This window comes from Ranitomeya imitator, chromosome 4 (genome assembly GCF_032444005.1).
Source record: "Ranitomeya imitator isolate aRanImi1 chromosome 4, aRanImi1.pri, whole genome shotgun sequence".
Taxonomy (NCBI): Eukaryota; Metazoa; Chordata; class Amphibia; order Anura; family Dendrobatidae; genus Ranitomeya; species Ranitomeya imitator.
In genome coordinates, this window is record NC_091285.1 from 204711732 (window position 1) to 204732099 (window position 20368).

Below are 20368 nucleotides of genomic sequence, written 5' to 3' on the forward strand. Positions count from 1 at the left end.
GGAGAAACTGGACAACAACTTTTGGGGTTAAATTTCTCCTGTTACCTTTGGGAAAATAAAAAATTGCAGGCTAAAAGATCATTTTTGAGAAAATAATTTTTTATTTTTTATTTTCATGGCTCTGCGTTATAAACTTCTGTGAAGCACTTGGGGGTTCAAAGTACTCACCACACATCTAGATTAGTTCCTTTGGGGGTCTAGTTTCCAAAATGGGGTCATTTCTGGGGGATCTCCAATGTTTAGGCACACAGGGGATCTCCAAACGTGACATGGTGTCCGCTAATGATTGGAGCTAATTTTCCATTTAAAAAGCCAAATGGCGTGCCATCCCTTCCGAGCCCTGCCGTGCGCCCAAACAGTGGTTTACCCCCACATATGGGGTATCAGCGTACTCAGGACAAACTGGACAACAATATTTGGGGTCCAATTTCTCCTATTATCCTTGGCAAAATAGGAAATTCCAGGCTAAAAATCATGTTTGAGGAAAGAAAAATTATTTTTTATTTTCATGGCTCTGCGTTATAAACTTCTGTGAAGCACCTGGGAGTTAAAAGTGCTCAATATGCATCTAGATAAGTTCCTTGGGGGGTCTAGTTTCCAAAATGGGGTCACTTGTGGGGGAGCTCCAATGTTTAGGCACACAGGGGCTCTCCAAACGCGACATGGTGTCCGCTAACAATTGGAGCTAATTTTCCATTCAAAAAGTCAAATGGCGCGCCTTCCCTTCCGAGCCCTGCCGAGTGCCCAAACAGTGGTTTACCCCCACATATGAGGTATCGGCGTACTCGGGAGAAATTGCCCAACAAATTTTATGATCCATTTTATCCTACTACCCATGTGAAAATGAAAAAATTGAGGCGAAAATAATTTTCTTGTGAAAAAAAAGTACTTTTTCATTTTTACAGATCAATTTGTGAAGCACCTGAGGGTTTAAAGTGCTCACTAGGCATCTAAATAAGTTCCTTGGGGGGTCTAGTTTCCAAAATGGGGTCACTTGTGGGGGAGCGCCAATGTTTAGGCACACAGGAGCTCTCCAAACGCGACATGGTGTCCGCTAACGATGGAAATAATTTTTCATTCAAAAAGTCAAATGGCGCTCCTTCCCTTCCGAGCCTTACCATGTGCCCAAACAGTGGTTTACCCCCACGTGTGAGGTATTGGTGTACTCAGGAGAAATTGCCCAACACATTTTAGGATCCATTTTATCCTGTTGCCCATGTGAAAATGAAAAAATTGAGGCTAAAAGAATTTTTTTGTGAAAAAAAAGTACTTTTTCATTTTTACGGATCAATTTGTGAAGCACCTGGGGGTTCAAAGTGCTCCCTATGCATCTAGATAAGTTCCTTGGGGCGTCTAGTTTCCAAAATGGGGTCACTTGTGGGGAAGCTCCAATTTTTAGGCACACGGGTGCTCTCCAAACGTGACATGGTGTCCGCTAAAGAGTGGAGCCAATTTTTGATTCAAAAAGTCAAATGGCGCTCCTTCCCTTCCAAGCCCTGCCGTGCGCCCAAACAGTGGTTTACCCCCACATATGAGGAATCAGCGTACTCAGGACAAATTGGACAACAACTTTCGTGGTTCAGTTTCTCCTTTTACCATTGGGAAAATAAAAAAATTGTTGCTAAAAGATAATTTTTGTGACTAAAAAGTTAAATGTTCATTTTTTCCTTCCATGTTGCTTCTGCTGCTGTGAAGCACCTGAAGGGTTAATAAACTTCTTGAATGTGGTTTTGAGTACCTTGAGGGGTGCAGTTTTTAGAATGGTGTCACTTTTCGGTATTTTCAGCCATATAGACCCCTCAAACTGACTTCAAATGTGAGGTGGTCCCTAAAAAAAATGGTTTTGTAAATTTCGTTGTAAAAATGACAAATCGCTGGTCAAATTTTAACCCTTATAACTTCCTAACAAAAAAAAATTTTGTTTCCAAAATTGTGCTGATGTAAAGTAAACATGTGGGAAATGTTATTTATTAACTATTTTGTGTCACATATCTCTCTGGTTTAACAGAATAAAAATTAAAAATGTGAAAATTGCGAAATTTTCAAAATTTTCGCCAAATTTCCGTTTTTATCACAAATAAACGCAGAATTTATTGACCTAAATTTACCATGAACATGAAGCCCAATATGTCACGAAATAACAATCTCAGAACCGCTAGGATCCGTTGAAGCGTTCCTGAGTTATTACCTCATAAAGGGACACTGGTCAGAATTGCAAAAAACGGCAAGGTCTTTAAGGTCAAAATAGGCTGGGTCATGAAGGGGTTAAAACATGACTGGTATAGACCCAAACCCAACAGAACATTTTACACAATATCATCTTGGCATCCCACACGTCCGATTTCAGAAACAAAGTAGGCAGCAAATTGGTTCCGCATGTGGGCAACTTCAACTGTTGACCGCAGAGGGTGATGCTGGTAATCTGGCAATAGGTTTGCAACTGGTTCATCCAGTTCAATGTTGGGTCACTCCTTAGCCATTATGTAATTGTGGAGAACCACAGAAGCTTTGACAACCTCATCAACTGTCTCCATTTTTAGATTAATGGCTGTCCCAAGAATGCGCCATTTTGAGACAAGAATCCCAAAAGTACACTCAACAGTTCTTCGGGCCCTGGTCAGTCTTTAGTTAAAAATACTTTTAGTGTGGTTTAAGTCCCTACTGGAATATGTCTTCAGTAGGTTTTCACACATCTGAAAGGCCTTGAGTGTTGAGAGAGGTCGTGGCAGGGGAAAATTAAATTTTTTGCCATACAAACGTCGGCCCATATCCGAGTTCTTGAAAGTCTGGGAGTCATTGCCATGGCCAAAAGCCCCAATGTCCATGGCGATAAAGTGACAGTCCACATCTGCTATGGCCATGAGCACTACAGAAAAATATTTCTTGTTGTTAAAGTACTCGGATCCAGATCTGGTGGGTTTGGTACTTCATATGTGCTTTCCATCCACTGCTTCCAAACAGATAGGGAAATTACACACTCTCCAGAATTTGTCAGCAATTTCCAGCCACATTTCCACGGTGGGTAGGGGGATAAATTCATCCCGGAGAAAGTTCCACAAAGCCCGGCAGGTGGTGTCCGCAACTGTTCCAGGCAAGGTGGAAATTCCAAGCCGGTACTGAAAATGGAGCGATGATAAGCTCTCTCCGGCAGCTAGGAATCTGCCAAAAAAAGAAATAAACAAATTACGAACAATTCTATTTATGATGGGGTTTTGCTAAACACATAAAGGAAAAACCAAATAATACATGGCAGAACAATAATAATTATGACAGGCGTTTGTTTAGAATTATTACGTACCTTAATGTGACCAGGAGACGTCCCTCTGCAGGAATCACTCTATGGAGCTGGGTGTCCTGTCTCCGGATGGCTCCTTAGACACAACCAAGCAAATCCTAAAAGGTCTCGTGAGAAATCCTGGTATATTCCGGAAATTTGTCCGGGTTGGCATTGAGCTCCCTGTATAGGATGTGGTAGGCTCCACAGCTCTCCCGGACTTCAATAATGGGGTGTCTCCAATAACGCCGATGCCGTGTTCTTCTATCTTTCTCTATTTCTTTGTTGCTCACAAGCAAACACATAGGCAAGAAACAGCTTTATACTTAAATCCAGGTTGAAATAAAAGCTCTCCATGCGAAGATCCATCATGACACAGGATACGGTAGCAAAATCTGAAGATTTCAGCTGTCCAAAGAGATCTCATAACACACGCCCACTGTTGTCCCATTGGCAGTGTCTGTTTATCTGGATTTTTCTCCTGTAAAATTTTCCACCATTACGCACAAAAAATGCAAACGCATGCAAACCACATGAAAAAGCATGCAAACGCTGTGTTTTTTGACAGCATACGTAAGCTTATGTGTCTAAAAACCGCTGGGTTTGCACGAGGTTTATCGTGCATTTCAGGTTGCGGACGATACGCTGCAGATTCAACCACAAATGTGAAACTAGTCTTAATACAAGAGTTGCTTTGGGACTTAACCTGTTCAAAGTTATAATGTTCCTTTACTGATAAACATATTTTTCTTTTTAGATTGTCATTTACTTGCTTTGAATAAGGTAACAATTGTTCATTTTCATTCTTGTTGCACAACCATCAATAGTATGCATTGAATACATATTTATACCATAACTATACAACTTTGGATTGTCTGTTATTAAACATTTTTATATGAAATATTTTACCTAGAATACAAGTATTAATATTTAAATTTATTTACATATTGTGAGGCAGTGACTGGTGTTATTTGCGAGGGTCGCTATGTGTCCCCCAGAATGTGCTCAGAAGAATATTAGATCCACTGGAGTGCCTTGTGGTCACAGCAGGACGCCTGTGAGTCACAAGGCAGAATAAAAGTAAGCATGAACCTAATCAAGTTATGTTGCCAAGGAATTGTTCATGAAAACCTGGTATGGGCTTTTATTTTTGAAACGGGTTGCAGGAAGTTAGTGGTGCTGGTCCGTTTCATCCAGGCCGGATCTTAGAAGTGGCCCATGGCCACAGATTCCAGTTGAGAGGAAAGAAAACCCTGCAAGAGGGTTTTCAGTGTGTCAGTTTGGAGTTGGAAATCTGTGAAGCAGTTGGCTCTCCAAAAGCTCCGTCTGTGTGAGGTAGCACAGAACCATCAGAGCGAACTCCTGGCACCCTGCAGCGTGATACGGTGGTGCAGTTGCCCTCAGCAACCGGGTACATTCATGAACTGTCTTGTTTCCCGGCTGCGATCCGGAGGATACCGTGTGCTGTACACTGCGTGAGTTTGAACAATTAAACACGTTTGCTGTGAACTTTCCTGTGGTCCCTGCCTGTCTGTCACACTACACCAACCCCGCAGCACTACAATATACATATATACAGATGAATACACACATTTGTACATTATACATATCTGATATATCCTTTACTATTTTTACTAAAATTGTGTGATTATAGCTTTTGTGGGTACAAAATTACTGTTTTTTCTAATTATTTGTTGACGACTATTATGTCCATTATTTCATTGGTGCCAAGTAACTGCAATGTACTATGTCTATTTCCTCCATTCTAATTATAAATGTAAGTTATTATCATCTGTTTTACTAAACTAGTGGTTTATCTTTATTTTTTGTTCATTTTTTTACTTCTATGTTGACTAGCCTTATGATACTAGTATTATCCGGTTGGAAAACCGCATCCAAACAACTTCCAAATAATCTTTCTCACATATTTTAATTATCCTGCCGATGTGCTTACCAGAATGGCAAAGTATTTAATGCTCTCTAAGGCTATGTGCACACATAGGGAGGGTCCTCTGCGGCTTCTCCCGTAGCGGATTTGATAAATCTGCAGGGCAAAACCGCTGCGGTTATCCCTGCAGGTTTATCGCGGTTTGTCTTGCGGTTTCCGCTGCGGGTTTACTCCTACTGTTGATGTTGTATATGCAGCAATATGCAGCATCAATAGTAATGTTAAAAAAAAAAAAAAAAATGGTTATATACTCACCCTCTGACGTCCCGATCTCCTCGGCGCTGCACGCGGCGGTCCGGTTCCAAAGATGCTGTGCGAGAAGGACCTTTGTGACGTCACGGTCATGTGATCCCTGTTAGGGCTACCGAAACACACCAAATAATAAGAAAGATAGAGTAAGGTGCGTTCACAGCCAGGGGTCCACCATGCAGAGATGGAACCTGCTGCCAAGTAATGACGGACTATATGGCGGTACAATGTGGATACACACACGGGTTAACTTCACCCTGTGTGAAGGAAGCGTCTTGCATCACAGGGCCGCGGTACCGCACCAAGAGCGCAAGCAAAGAGTCTCAGAACTCAATCCCAAGACACAGGATTTAAGTTCATATAGACCTCTTGCGCTCGACACCGAAACTGGGGTGTCAGAGTGACAGAAATAATAATAATAAAGATGCATGAGAGTGCGTGCGGTGCCGCACTGGCGGACGCCACTAACCACCCAGGCTTGGGTCAGGAAAGCGCTGTGAAAGCGCACGGCGCCGCACTGGCGGTCACAGCAATTAGACGCTGTTTTGTGTGTTACGTGCTGATGGCTAAGTCGGGCGCTAGATAGCAATCATCCACCTTACGCGAGCAGTCATACACAAAGGAGGGGATAATTAATGAACGACTTTCACACATCAACACACACGTTTACACTAGCGCATGGCTGTGCAGTCATGCAAACCTTTTATAGCTGCAGCATGTACAGGACCTTCCCAGAAGGACCAATGGGAGGCTGCCACAGACGTTGAGCTTCTTCAGGACCTTCCTGGAGGACCAATGGGATCTGCTGCAGTATCTGAGCATGTGACCCTCGATCTCCAACGGGAGATCTTGCCCTGAGCATGCTCAGAAGGGGAAAAGCAGGACTTAGTCCCAAATGCGTCTGCTCGCCGCTGCCCAGCACTGGCTTCAATGGCAGAAGCTGGAAAAGCAGCAGTAACCCTATGCACAGAGTGAGACTGAGCAAGACGCTGGGACCGACGTCTCCGCTGAGCAGACTCCACTGCGGCTGGAGAAGAATGGGAGACTGCAGCAGAGATGGTTCGAGATTCCCCCTGTGCAGAGGTGGGAACTTGACACCTAACAGATCCCTACGTGTAATCCTACGTGTAATTATAATACTGTGTCTATACAGCAACTTTTGACTAGATCAAGGGTGTCAAACTGCATTCCTCGAGGGCCGCAAACCATGCGTGTTTTCAAGATTTCCTTAGCCTTGCACAAGGTGCTGCAATCATTATGTGTGTAGGTGATTAAATTATCACCTGTGCAGTACAAGGAAATCCTGAAAACATGACCTGTTTGCAGCCCTCGAGGAATGCAGTTTGACACCCCTGGACTAGATGTTACTATTTCACTGCTAAATCTTTTTTTACATATACAGTGGGGAAAAAAGCATTCAGTCAGCCACCAATTGTGCAAGTTCTCCCAATTAAAAAGGTAGACCACATCTATGAGAGTCAAAATTGCGAAAAGAAAATCCAGAATATCCCCTTGTCTGATTTGGCAAGATTTATTTTTCAAATTATGGTGGAAAATAAGTATTTGGTCACCTAAAAACATGCAAGATGTCTGGCTCTCACAGACCTGTAACTTCTTCTTTAAGAGACTCCTCTGTCCTCCACTCATTACCTGTAGTAATGGCACCTGTTTGAACTTGTTATTAGTATAAAAGACACCTGTCCACAACCTCAAACAGTCACACTCCAAACTCCACTATGGTGAAGACCAAAGAGCTGTCGAAGGAAACCAGAATCAAAATTGTAGCCCTTCACCAGGCTGGAAAGACTGAATCTGCAAAAGGCAAGTAGCTTGGTGTGATGAAATCAACCGTGGGAGCAATGATAAGAAAATGGACGACATACAAGACCACTGATAATCTCCCTTAATCTGGGGCTCCACGCAAGATCTCACCCCGTTGGGTCAAAATGATCACTAGAACAGTGAGCACAAATCCCAGAACCACACGGGTGTCATATGGTCTGATGAAACCAAAGTAGAACTGTTTGGTAGAAACAAAACTCATTGTGTTTGTAGGAGACAGAATGCTGAGTTGCAGCCAAAGAACACCATACCTACTATGAAGCATGGAGGTGGCAACATCATGCTTTGGGGCTGCTTCTATGCAAAGGTACCAGGACGACTAATCCGTGTACATGAAAGAATGAATGGCGTCATGTATCGTAAGATTTTGAGTGCATACCTCCATCCATCAGAAAGGGCATTGAAGAGAAGATGAAACGTGGATGGGTCTTTCAGCATGATAATGATCTGAAGCACACCACAAAGGCAACAAAGGAGTGGCTTTGAAAGAAGCATATGAATTTCCTGGAGTGGCCTAGCCAGTCTCCAGATTTCAACCCCATAGAAAACCTTTAGAGGGAGCTGAAAATCCGTGTTACCAAGCGACAGGCCCAAAACATCCCTGTTCTAGAGAAGACTTGCATGGAGGAACGGGTCAACATACCACCAACAGTGTATGCCAACCTTGTGAAGACTTACAAAAAATGTTTGACCTGTCATTGCCAACAATGGATATATAACAAAATATTGAGATTAACTTTTGTTAATGAACAAATACTTATTTTCCACTATAATTTGCAATATAAATCTTGCCAAATCAGACAAGGTGATTTTCTGGATTTGTTTTCTCAATTTTGACTCTCATAGTTGTGCTCTACCTATGATGTCAGTTACAGACCTCTCTCATATTTTTAAGTAGGAGAACTTGCACAATTGGTGGCTGACTAAATACTTTTTTCCCCACTGTAATATCAAGTAATCAATTACTAATGAGTTAGGACATGTATTGATAATCTATATAATGTAACACAGATAAATGAATAACAATAACAACAAAGGAGAATAAAACAAATAACAAGCAGGAGATTTACTAAATTACTTACATTCGGCAAGCATGCCCTTTTCTTTACATTTCCGCAGCCGACATTCCTGGCATTTCCTCCTCATGTACATATCCATTTCACAGTTGCCTCCATTTTTACACTTGTAAACAGCATTTTTAGTAATACTTCTTCTGAAAAATCCTGCAGATTCAAAGCAGAGTGGGTGAATTTAATGCCGATTTGTGTGAACCTTTTTTTTAACCCCTTAGTGGCAAAGCCAATTTGGTACTTATTGACCAAGCCAATTTTTACAATGCTGACCACTGTCAATTTATGAGGTTATAGCTCTGGAACACTTAAATGTATCCCATTGATTCTGAGATTGTTTTTTCGTTACATATTGTACTTCATGTTAGGCTTCTTTCACACTTCTGTCTTCCAAATCTGCACAGGATCCGTCAAGACGTTGAAATGACGGATCCTGTGCAGATTGTGTAAAATGTGTGCACTGGGCCCGTCTTTCTTACGGACCCGTCGAGCCTATGTGCACCTGTTGTGTATGCGCATACACAACACAAACCAGGTTAAAAAAATAAAAAATCGCAGTATTCTCACCTACCGGCGTTTCTGCACAGCGATGCTCCCAGCAACTAGCGTTCCTAGTAATACATTGCGAAATCTGCGAGACCGCGACTTCTCGCGAGTTATCGCAATGTATTACTAGGAAGTAACACTAGCTGCTGGGAACATCGGTGACGCTGCGCGGGAACGTCGGTAGGTGAGAATATTGCGATTTATTTTTTTATTATTTTTAACATTATATCTTGTTACTATTGATGCTGCGTAGGCAGCATCAATAGTAAAAAGAGAAAGAATGCGAGCGAGAGAGAATTTCCCTGATGGGAAATTCTTCCACGCATGCTCTCTTTGAAAAGGCGGGACCAGTCGCTGGATTCCTGCTTTTCACAGGAAGCGACGCATCCTGCGCCCATAGGCTACTATTGTAGCCAGTGACGGGCAGCGCAGGATGCGTCGCTGACCAATTTTCCGACGTGCAGAAAAAACGTTCCTCTGAACGTTTTCTCTGCCCGACGGACCGTTTTTGTATGCAGGATCCAGTGCACAACGGATGAAATGGATGGCCATCCGTCACAATCCGTCGCTAATACAAGTCTATGAGAAAATGCAGGATCCTGCTAATTTTTTTGCAGGATCCCGCATTCTCAAAAAACGACGGATTGTGACGGGAGCTGAAAGACAGAAGTGTGAAAGAGGCCTTAGTGGTAACATTTCTTCTATATAACTTGCGCTTATTTATGAAAAAAATCGGAAATTTGGCCAAAATTTTGAAAATTTTGCAATTGTCAAACTTTTAATTTTAATGAATACTGTTGGAGGAAATAGAGCAAAAATAGGGTATCATCTGAGATATAGTCGGTTGGTTGATACGATTAAATTACTCACCAGATGTAGCTAAGGCTACTTTCACACTAGCGTTTTTTTTGCGGACGTCAAAATACGTCGTTTTGTGAAAAAACGGATGCGTTAAAAGTAGTGAAAAACGGATGCAACGCATACAGCATTTTGACGGATCCGTCACAAATCCGCTAGACGGTTCCGTCGAAATACTGTATGCGTTGCATCCGTTGCATCCGTTTTTATGACGGATCCGTTTTTAAAATGGGAGTCTCCCAAATGTGATTGGCTACTGGAAAATAGGGAAAACTATATACTGACTGTTTTTACAGCTCATCTTTGAAAGGGTTTAGAGAAAGCGGCAGAGATGGAAGGAGTGCTTGGGAGGATTGCGAGCGTGGTAACTGATGTGATTTTTGAGACCAATCGGCTGGATATAATAGTGCGGGAGAAGGAGGCAGCAGCAACATAGAGGATTATTCTGCAGCAACGGCGCCGGAGACAACTATGGATACATCCTATAAATGAACTACGGATGACCCGGGGCGTCCATTCAAGTCTCTACCTGGAGTTGCGGCAGAACCCGGACAAATTTTTTAATTATGTTCGGATGAGGCAGGAGCATTTTGATTTGTTGCTGGACCAAGTTGGGGATGTCATCCAATGGCAGGACACACGCATGAGGCTTGCCATCACACCGGCGGAGCGGCTGATGGTGACACTGCGGTAAGCCTTTTTTTTCTTTTTTATATATATATCATTGCTCATATTTAATGTTTTAAACCTATAGAAAACAACCTCAGCAGTGAACATGCTGCAGAAAATAATGCGCTGAAACATTGCGATGCATTTTCTGCAGCATGTTATTTTTTTTATTGTTTGTGGCCATTCCACTGTAACACCTGCTCCATGCACAAAAAATTCCACAGTGCCATTTATTGAAACTTTAACATAAAACAAAAAAAATTTTTTTTTAAATTGCTTAAAAATGTTGTCTTTGCAATTTTTCCTAACATTTTTATTTGTTTTTCACAGCTTCCTGGCTACAGGAGAATCCCTAACTTCTCTACACTACCAGTTCCGCCTTGGAATATCTACAATTTCCGGAATTGTGAAAGAGACCTGTTGGGCTATATGGGATACCTTGCAGCAGGAGTACATACCGCAACCGACAATGGACATCTGGCTGACAAGTGCAGAACTGTTTGAGAAACTGTGCCATTTCCCAAATTGTGTTGGTGCAGTCGATGGGAAACACATCCGTAATGCTAAACCGGCAGGATCTGGCTCTGAGTACTACAACTATAAGAAGTACTTTTCCATAGTACTCATGGCAATAGCAGATGCCAACTGCAAATTCCTGGCTGTGGACATTGGAGCCTATGGCCGGTCCAACGACTCCCAAGTATTCAAAAATCTCTCCGATGGGCCGTTGCTTGTATGGAGATTCATATGATTTTCCGCCAGCCAGACCACTGGCGGGAACAACTGGACCACCCATGCCATATGTATGTGTTGGTGATGAGGCTTTCCAGTTATCGCCACACTTACTAAAACCATATGCTAGCCGAGATTTAACCAGAACAAAAAGAGTATTTAATTACCGCCTTACTCGAGCCAGACGAGTGGTCGAGTGTGCTTTTGGAATATTAACTGCAAAGTGGCGAGTTCTAACTGCGATAAGACTGAACACACAAACAGTAGATGAGGTTGTGAAGGCCTGTGTGGTGCTCCATAACTTTGTAGTTTCCAAGGAGCCTGTTTCTGTGGATGATGAAGAATCAGAGACAACCTTGTGGGATTACCGCAGCAGCTCTGTTCGCTCTGCAGGTTCTGTTACCAGAATGAGGGACCACTTTGCAGAGTATTTTGTGTTACCTGTAGGCCGTGTTCCATGGCAAGACAACATAGTGTGACATCTTTATTTCATGTCTCAGGGGTTTATGTTTCTGTACAAACTGTGTTTTTATTGACACCAAGTTTAATTAGTTTCCAAAAGTGTGATTTTCTTGTTAATAAACCCAATATGTTTTACCTTTTACCGTGTGGTGTTTGAATTTTTTTTTACCTTTTGTTAGTTACCATACCAGCTTACCTAAATGAAGGCACAGACACAAAGAGTAGAGTTTAAATCAAAATGAATTTTATTTAAATTTTCTTTGTATTTTTTTTGGGGGAAAGCAGTATTATTATTTTTGTAAAAAAATAAACTGTATTTTTTTTTTTTTTTCAAATTATCATCTTTGTTACAACTTTTTTTTTTTAAATTGTTTTAAAACAATAATAAAACCAAACACATTTAGAGGTCTTCAAAGTGTGGGGTGGAGATACTAGCGGAGGGGCTGGAAGGTTGGACCTCGTCAATAGGTGGGGAGAGCCTACTGGGTTGGGGTGCAGTGGAAGGGTGGGAAAAAACAGGAGGGGAGGCTGAGCAGAGGGGGGTGGGGTTGGGGTAGGTGGCATACTAAATGGGGAAGAAAAACTGGACAAGGAAGAAAACAATGGGGAAGACATTTGGTTTGGGGGCCGGGATGGGAATTGGGACTGGGTTTGGTATTGGGACTGGGTTGGGTATTGGGACTGGGTTGGGTATTGGGACTGGGTTGGGTAATGGGGGGACTGGGGTGGATATTGGGACTGGGTTTGGTAATGGTGGGACTGGGGTGGAAATGGGGCCTGGCATGGGGCCTGGTGTGGAAATGGGGCCTGGGATGGAGCCTGTGGTGGAAATGGGGCCTGTGGTGGAAATGGGGCCTGGGATGGGGCCTGTGGTGGAAATGGTGCCTGGGGTGGAAATGTCGTAGTGGCTGTGTGGGGAGGTGTGTGGGTAGTTTGGGGTTCGAACAGGACCTTAAGTAGAGCATCATGGCAGCTATTCATTACCCACATCTGCTGCTCAAAAGAAAGCTTTTCCATGCTCCTGAGCATGGATTGAAAAAAAAGGTTGCCTGGAGATTGACTTACATCTGAATGCAGCCTATCCAAGCGACTACTGTGTTCACTCATGCGTATCTGCATCATGTTGAACCCAGTAGTCACTTGCTCTCCCAAAATTTTGAAAGAGCTTTGGAAGGATGCATTCAGATGTAAGAACTCAGGAGCATAGCTCCTTTCCTGACCCCTCTGTCGCTGCCGCCACAAACCTAATGGTGGTCTAGAGGTGGCAGGATCAGAGGGATGGGGTAAAGGGAACGCTAACTGTTGAGCATCAGATTCAAGTAATGAAGGCTGCAATCATGCTCCAGTGCTTGGGGCAGCGGAAGTGGATGGTACCGGAAGCATCAGACAAGGGGTCAGAGGTGTGAGGTCTACCGACGTGGCCCTCGGTGGCGGACTCCTGAGACATCGCTCCAGAGGGCGCCAAGGTAGATGCAGGCGCCCAATGGATGCAGACGGTGCTGTGAAAGAAAAAAAAAACAATTAATATATTGATAGGAAAAATCCCTGACTGAAACCAAACAAAGCTAGACAGGTTAACATGGTTATTTAATGGGCTGTTGAATACTTACGTTCTACTCAGCATTGTTACCCTGAGGAAGGACAGGGCAGGGCCATACTTGTAGCGAGTCCTTTTCCGTCCTGCATCTCCTGGTTAAACTCCCTCTTGAAGCGATCCCTGAGTGACCGCCACCGCTTCCTAACCCTTTCACCTGTGAAGACAAGAATGAAATTTAAAAAAAAGTGTTAATTACAATACATTCCATTCAGCTCAAAACATCACTGAAAAGTGAATACTTACATTCTTTAGTCTGCTGCCTTGGCTGAAGGTCCTCCCACCTCGGAAACAGATTTTGGCACACTTCATCCCAGAGCCGACGGGTCACATGTGTATCAGCATGCCTGCGGTCAGCCATGTTCCACAGCGGCTCCCGCTCGCGGACCTCCTCAATGAGGCGGTCCATATCTAGTCGTTCATCATCATCTGTGTCGGGAGCTCGCTGTGAAGACTGTGAAAATAAAGAAAAAGAAAAAAAATTAGTGCACTGAAACACAAAACTACCAAGAGAAAAAAAAAATATTACAACTCACTACTGGCTGACCGTGGCGGCGATTACGCCGACTCTGGGAGCAGCTGGGAGAACCTTCACGGCGTTGGCCAGAATGTGCAGCAGCAGACTAAAAAAAAGGAAAATAATTATCTTTGATGTAGGCACATGTTTTATGTGTACAGTGATGTATGAAGATCTGTTTTGTGTTGGGTGCACTGTGATGTGTGAAGCAACTGTTTTGCCACAACTTACACTCTGTGCGTCCGCTACTTGCATCTCTCCACCCGTCTCATCCCCTTCTGAGAGGCCCTCTGCTGCTTCAGCTTTCTGTTAAAACATAATTAATGCATGTAGTGATTAACATAACTGTAAAGTATAAAAACAAAAACATTTTTAAATTTTTTGGTAACTGACCGATACACGCTGTTGCTCTGGAGAAGGGCTGTCAGAAGAGGACACTGTGGCTGTGGTCCCTGGTGGCTCTGTAAGTAAAAAGACACTTGTAATCTGCTATACACATTGAATTGGCAGATTTAGGGTCTTCAAAACTTACTTCAGGAAAAAATCTGGATGGGTGTGCACGTCTGGGTGGTCCCTGGGGTATGGCAGAGGTGGCTGTGTGTGTCCCTGGTGGCTCTGTAGGTATAAAGAATTTATAGTTAGACTCACCCCCCAAACTAGGTAATGTTCAAAATTTAATAACCACCCTGCTACAATGATGTGAGCAATGTACATGCAGGCCAACACCAACAGTTTAGAGAAACAAACCCAAAAACAAATACACCCAATGCACATAACCATTTCCACCCACCCCCCAAAAAAATAAAAATTGAAAGGCCAACCCACCATGTTAAAAGGTATTTACCACATATGTCATTTTAAAATATCCCTTTACAAATTCTCCCCCTCCCAAATAAAAAACCTTTAAAAAAATACCTTTATTAAAAAAAAACCTCAACCAACTCTGTATTGCATGTGTGGCCATTTGTACATACACCAGTTTTAAATTTACCTTTGTGAAATGATACAACAGACATTTTTCTAAAACATTTTATTAAATTTTTTTTTAATTTCCTTTTTTTTATACCATCACAATTAGGAGCTAAAATGCTCTTTATTTTAAATACAAGAACATCAACAGGGCATGGTTTCAACAGTAAAAATAAAAACATTTTAAAGAGAAAAAAAAAAACACACGCAAAACACACGCCCACACATTGAAACCACATGCTGCACAGACCACTATACTTGTTAAATACATCAGATAAAAAAACAAAAACAAACAAACAGGGAATTAACCAAAAAGCATGGACGCATGCACACGCAATCATCAAGACGCACACACACACATGCCTGAAAGCACACAGGTGCATGCACATGCCCAAAAGCACACAGGCGCAGGCATAACACAGGCATAAAAACACAGGCACAGGCATAGGCATAACATTGGCGCAGGCATAAGGTGCAGGCATAACACAGGTGCAGGCATACATACAAAAGCACACAGCCGTACGCAGATACACACAGATGCACACACACAAAAGCACATAGGCTTATGCAAACACACACAGATGCACAAAAGCACACAGGCGGACCCAAACACAAGACGCATACAGACACGCACACATATGAAGCGATGGCCGGGGGACCACCACGGTGCAGGAAGACTACTGTACACAAGATGAGGTGCAAACAACAAAGGATAGATTTATTGGCAGACAGGGAATGGAAGGGACAAGGAAGATGCAAACAGTGGTTTACAATAACAAAAGATAATGCACATGAGCAGCGTCGGACTGGAGCACCTTGGGCCCACCAGAGAAAATCATTATTGGGGCCCACTATGTAGCTACATAGAAATAGATACAAGACCACCAATTGTGCGGTAAAAAGCCCTAATATCAGGGTATAATATAAGGTAGTTCACGTCTTAATAATGTAGCAAGCGTTGGGGTAGCCCCCTCACAGAATATAATGTAGCCCCCCAGGGCCGTATTTAGAGTTTCTGCTGCCCTAGGCACTTTTAGTGCTGCCTCCCCTTTTGGTGAGTATTACACTATTGGCAGTGACTTTGGCAAGAATCGCTGATGTGAAAGTCGCATTTTGCAGCATATTGGGCAGTTTTTCTGCATCTGCCGCGTAACAGATCACTTACAGCAACACTGCCTTCGGCCTCATTCATTCCCTATGGGATTTGCGGCACTTGCCGTGATCTGGCAAATGTGGTACCATACCTCCCAACTTTTGAAGAAGGGAAGGAGGTATAAAGTTTGCGGCACGCGTAGTGCGCTGCGGCAAATTTTAGTCCACGCCTCTGACCAGACCCATTTCACAACTAGTCACACCCATATCCACGTCCCAACTGCAGCCATTTAGCACTGCTGATCACACTGTTTTATATACAATAATTATAAGCAAACAAAAATATGGCCACACAGTGCTCCATACTGTATAATGGCCACACATGATGCTCCATACTGTATAACGGCCACACATGATGCTGCATACTGTATAATGGCCACACACAGTTCTTCATACTGTATAATGGCCACACATGATGCTCCATAGTGTATAATGGCCACACATTGCTCCATACTGTATAATGGCCAGACAGTGCTCCATACTGTATAATGACCACCAACACATAGTGCTCCATAGTGTATAACGGCCACACAGTTCTCCATACTGTATAATGATCCCACATAATGCTCAATACTGTATAGTGACCACAAATGATGCTCCATACTGTATAACGGCCACACATGATGCTCCATACTGTATAATGTCCATTGGCCACACATGATGCTCCATACTGTATAACGGCCACACATGATGCTCAATACTGTATAATGACCCCCCCTCCTGTATGCATGGCTCATCTCCCTCCTATCCCATATACATAGCTCATATTACCCCCTCCTGTATGCATGACTCATATCTCCCCATGTATGCATGGCTCATATTCCCCACCCCCTATGCATGGCTCATATCCCCCCCCTGTATGAATGGCTCATATTCCGCCCCTGTATGCATGGCTTATATTCCCCCATGTATGCAAGGCTCATAGTCCGCCCCTGTATGCATGGTTCATATTCCCCCCTGTATGCATGGCTCATAGTCCACCCCTGTATGCATGGCTTATATCCCCCCCTGTATGGCTCATATTCCCCCCTGCATGGCTTATATTCCCCCCTGCATGGCTTATATTCCCCCTGCATGGCTTATATTCCCCCCTGCATGGCTCATATTCCCCCCTGCATGGCTCATATTCCCCCCTGCATGGCTCATATTCCCCCCTGCATGGCTCATATTCCCCCCTTGCATGGCTTATATTCCCCCCTGCATGGCTCATATTCCCCCCTGCATGGCTCATATTCCCCCCTGCATGGCTCATATTCCCCCCTGCATGGCTCATATTCCCCCCTGCATGGCTCATATTCCCCCCTGCATGGCTCATATTCCCCCCCTGCATGGCTTATATTCCCCCCTGCATGGCTCATATTCCCCCCTGCATGGCTCATATTCCCCCCTGCATGGCTCATATTCCCCCCTGCATGGCTCATATTCCCCCCTGCATGGCTCATATTCCCCCCTGCATGGTTTATATTCCCCCCTGTATGCAGGCTTTTCTCTCCGCACCCGCTCCTGCTCGGCGCGCCGGCTTATGTCCTCCTTCCTCCCCCCCGTCCCCCCGTCCCTCCATCCCTCATACTCACCTGTCCCACTGCACGGCCGTGCCGACATCCCTCGCGCTCTGTCCCGACTCCAGGCGGCGGCGCCAGCGCAGCACCTTCTTCCTGCTTGAGCGGTCATGTGACACCGTTCATTAAGATCATGAATATGCGCATATTCATGATCTTAATGAGCGGTGTCACGTGACCGATTGTTCAGGACGAGCTGCAGTGCAGACGCCGAGACCATCGCTGGAGCAGGCAGGGTGAGTATTCAAGGCGGGGGGGGCGGCGGTGGTGGGGGGTTGGGGCGGCGGTGGTGGTGGGGGGCCCTGGAACGGGGGGAGGCCCTGCCAGCAGGTGTCAGTGCCAGGGTCCACCGGAGGATCCTCCGCTTCCCCGGTGGGCCAGTCCGAGCCTGCACATGAGCTATCTTGTCTGTAAAATAGCACCGTGCTTCAACAATTACAAACTCAGAGTCTGTCCCACAAGCAACTTTACACAACAAAACAAATATCAATGCTACTCTGCATATAACCTCCCTGGCCTTTACTAAACAGGCCACACGGCTACCGTGCTCTAAGTACTGAAGCCTGCACTAGGCCCTAACAGGTGCACCATACAGGAACAAACTCACGGTGATGTTGGGGACACAGGTCCAGTCCCAGGGGGCCCCCGAAGTCCAAAACGGTGGTGCGCACGGATTCCTGTCAGCTCTGCAAAGCGTGGTCTTCTCCTTGCTCCTGGAAACTGTAAGTCCCCTTCTCAGTATCTTCGTGGCTTCACAAACTAGCACAGAACAGCCACCCTTTGCTGTAACCGGGAAAGTCTATTTAGCAAACGCAGTTCGTCTCAAGCTGTGTAATCTTTCTTGCAGCCAAAGTTCCTTCTTGCGGCAGAACAGCACAAAGTTCTCTCAATCCTCTCTAGAAACTTCCTCTCTCCACGCTGCTTCAGCTCCAACACAGCACACAGCACCGACCAGCTCATAACACCCGTAAGGGTACCGTCACACAGTGCAATTTTCATCGCTACGACGGTACGATCCGTGACGCTCCAGCGTCGTAACAATATCGCTCCAGCGTCGTAGACTGCTGTCACACTTTGCAATCTACGACGCTGGAGCGATAATTTCATGACGTATGTGCGATGTAGAAGCCGTTGGTTACTATGCGCACATCGTATACGATATATGTTACACCATGCAATCATGCCGCCACAGCGGGACACTAGACGACGAAAGAAAGTTTCAAACGATCTGCTACGACGTACGATTCTCAGCGGGGTCCCTGATCGCAGGAGCGTGTCAGACATTGCGATATCGCTCGAACGTCACAGATATATCGCTCGAACGTCACGAATCGTGCCGTCGTAGCGATCAAAATTTCACTGTGTGACGGTACCCTTAGAGTAGGGGAAAAAAGCAGAACATACCATCACACCAGACAAGGGGATGCAGCCTCTTAAAGTGATAGCGTGTTTCTTATTGTCCATAACAGCATCACCCTCTTACACATACACATGTAAAAAACGCCCAAATCACACTGTCTGGGATGCTGGCAGGCCTCCGGCTGGAGCTGGATGCTGGCTGTCTTCACCGTGGCAGGCCTCAGGGTGGATCTGGACGCTGGCCGGACGCTGGCTGTTGCAGAACGATGGCAGACCTATAGCTATATTCAGGTTTTTAGCTCTTGCTGTAGTCAGTACATCATACAGACAGAAATGCACATGCATACACACGCATGCAGATACATGCACACAGACGCACACAAAAATGGCAGTACTCACACTGGTTTGAAGGCTGTAGCGTGATCTGGAATGGCTGGCTCTTGGCTCCATGGTGGCTGGAGTCTGGTTGTGGCAGGAGTCTGGGTGGCCGAAGTGTTGCTCCCTGTAGTGAAGCAGGCTGGAGTCTTGCAGGGAGGCTGGAGTCTTGCTGGCAGGCTTCTTGCTGGCACATTTGGGGTTGAAGGCCCAGGCCAGGTTTATATGGATTTGGGGATGTCTGGTGAATTTGCAACAAAATCCTGAATCTGAGCATGCTCAGTGTAAAAAACGTATTGCAGCGCTGCATTGAGTCGTACGACGGATCCTGCGTCCATAGGCTTCCATTGTAGCCAACGACGCATGCCGCAGGATGTGTCGCGACACATTTTTTAGGCGGAGATAAAAAAAGTTACAATCAAGGTTTGTTCCAGACGACGTGTCGCTAAATTTCGATGCATCCGTCGTACGACGCACACGACGTATGGCAATCCGTCGCAATGCATCGCCAATACAAGTCTCTGGGAAAAAAACGCATCCTGTGGGAGATTTTGCAGGATGCGTTTTTTTCACAAAACGACGCAGTTTGACGTCTGCCGAACAACGGTAGTGTGAAAGTAGCCTAAATTAAAGCTTTGAGAGAATTCGCTGCAGCAGATCTACAGGTCCAGTAGAAACCGGACGTTAGATAGAAGTAATGGGAGAAAGCATGGTTTAGTTCTGCGCTGCTGAATCACTGAAAGTCCGGACGTATTAATAAATGTGGTTTTTATTCAACGCGTTTCAGAGTTCTAAGACTCCTTCATCAGGAAACACCACACCACACTTTCAGTGATTCAGCAACGCAGAACTAAACCACGATTTCTCCCATTACTTCAAACCTTTAATTTTTGTACATTTAAATCAGAGAGTGGTGTCACACAAAATAGTTAATAAATAACATTTCCCACATGTCTACTTTACATCAGCACAATTTTGGAAACATAGTTGTTTTTGTTAGGACGTTATAAGGGTTAAAAGTTGACCAACGATTTCTCATTTTTCCAATAAAATTTACAAAACCATATTTTAGGGACCACCTTACATTTGAAGGGAATTTGGGGGGTCAATATAACAGAAAATACCCAAAAGTGACACCATTCTAAAAACTGCACCCATCAAGGTGCACAAAACCACATTCAAGAAGTTTATTA

At 44.4% G+C, this 20368-nt stretch overlaps 1 protein-coding gene across 3 annotated transcripts in view; it reads right to left on the bottom strand.

The window, feature by feature from the left end:
* The window catches only part of NR1H4 (nuclear receptor subfamily 1 group H member 4), a 288102-nt gene that overhangs the window by 100734 nt on the left and 167000 nt on the right, over positions 1-20368 (bottom strand). For all 3 annotated transcript variants that reach the window (XM_069764302.1, XM_069764304.1, XM_069764303.1), the window contains one exon: positions 8396-8536. In XM_069764302.1, coding sequence (XP_069620403.1) covers positions 8396-8536 — 141 coding nt within the window. The remainder of the gene's footprint in view (positions 1-8395; positions 8537-20368) is intronic.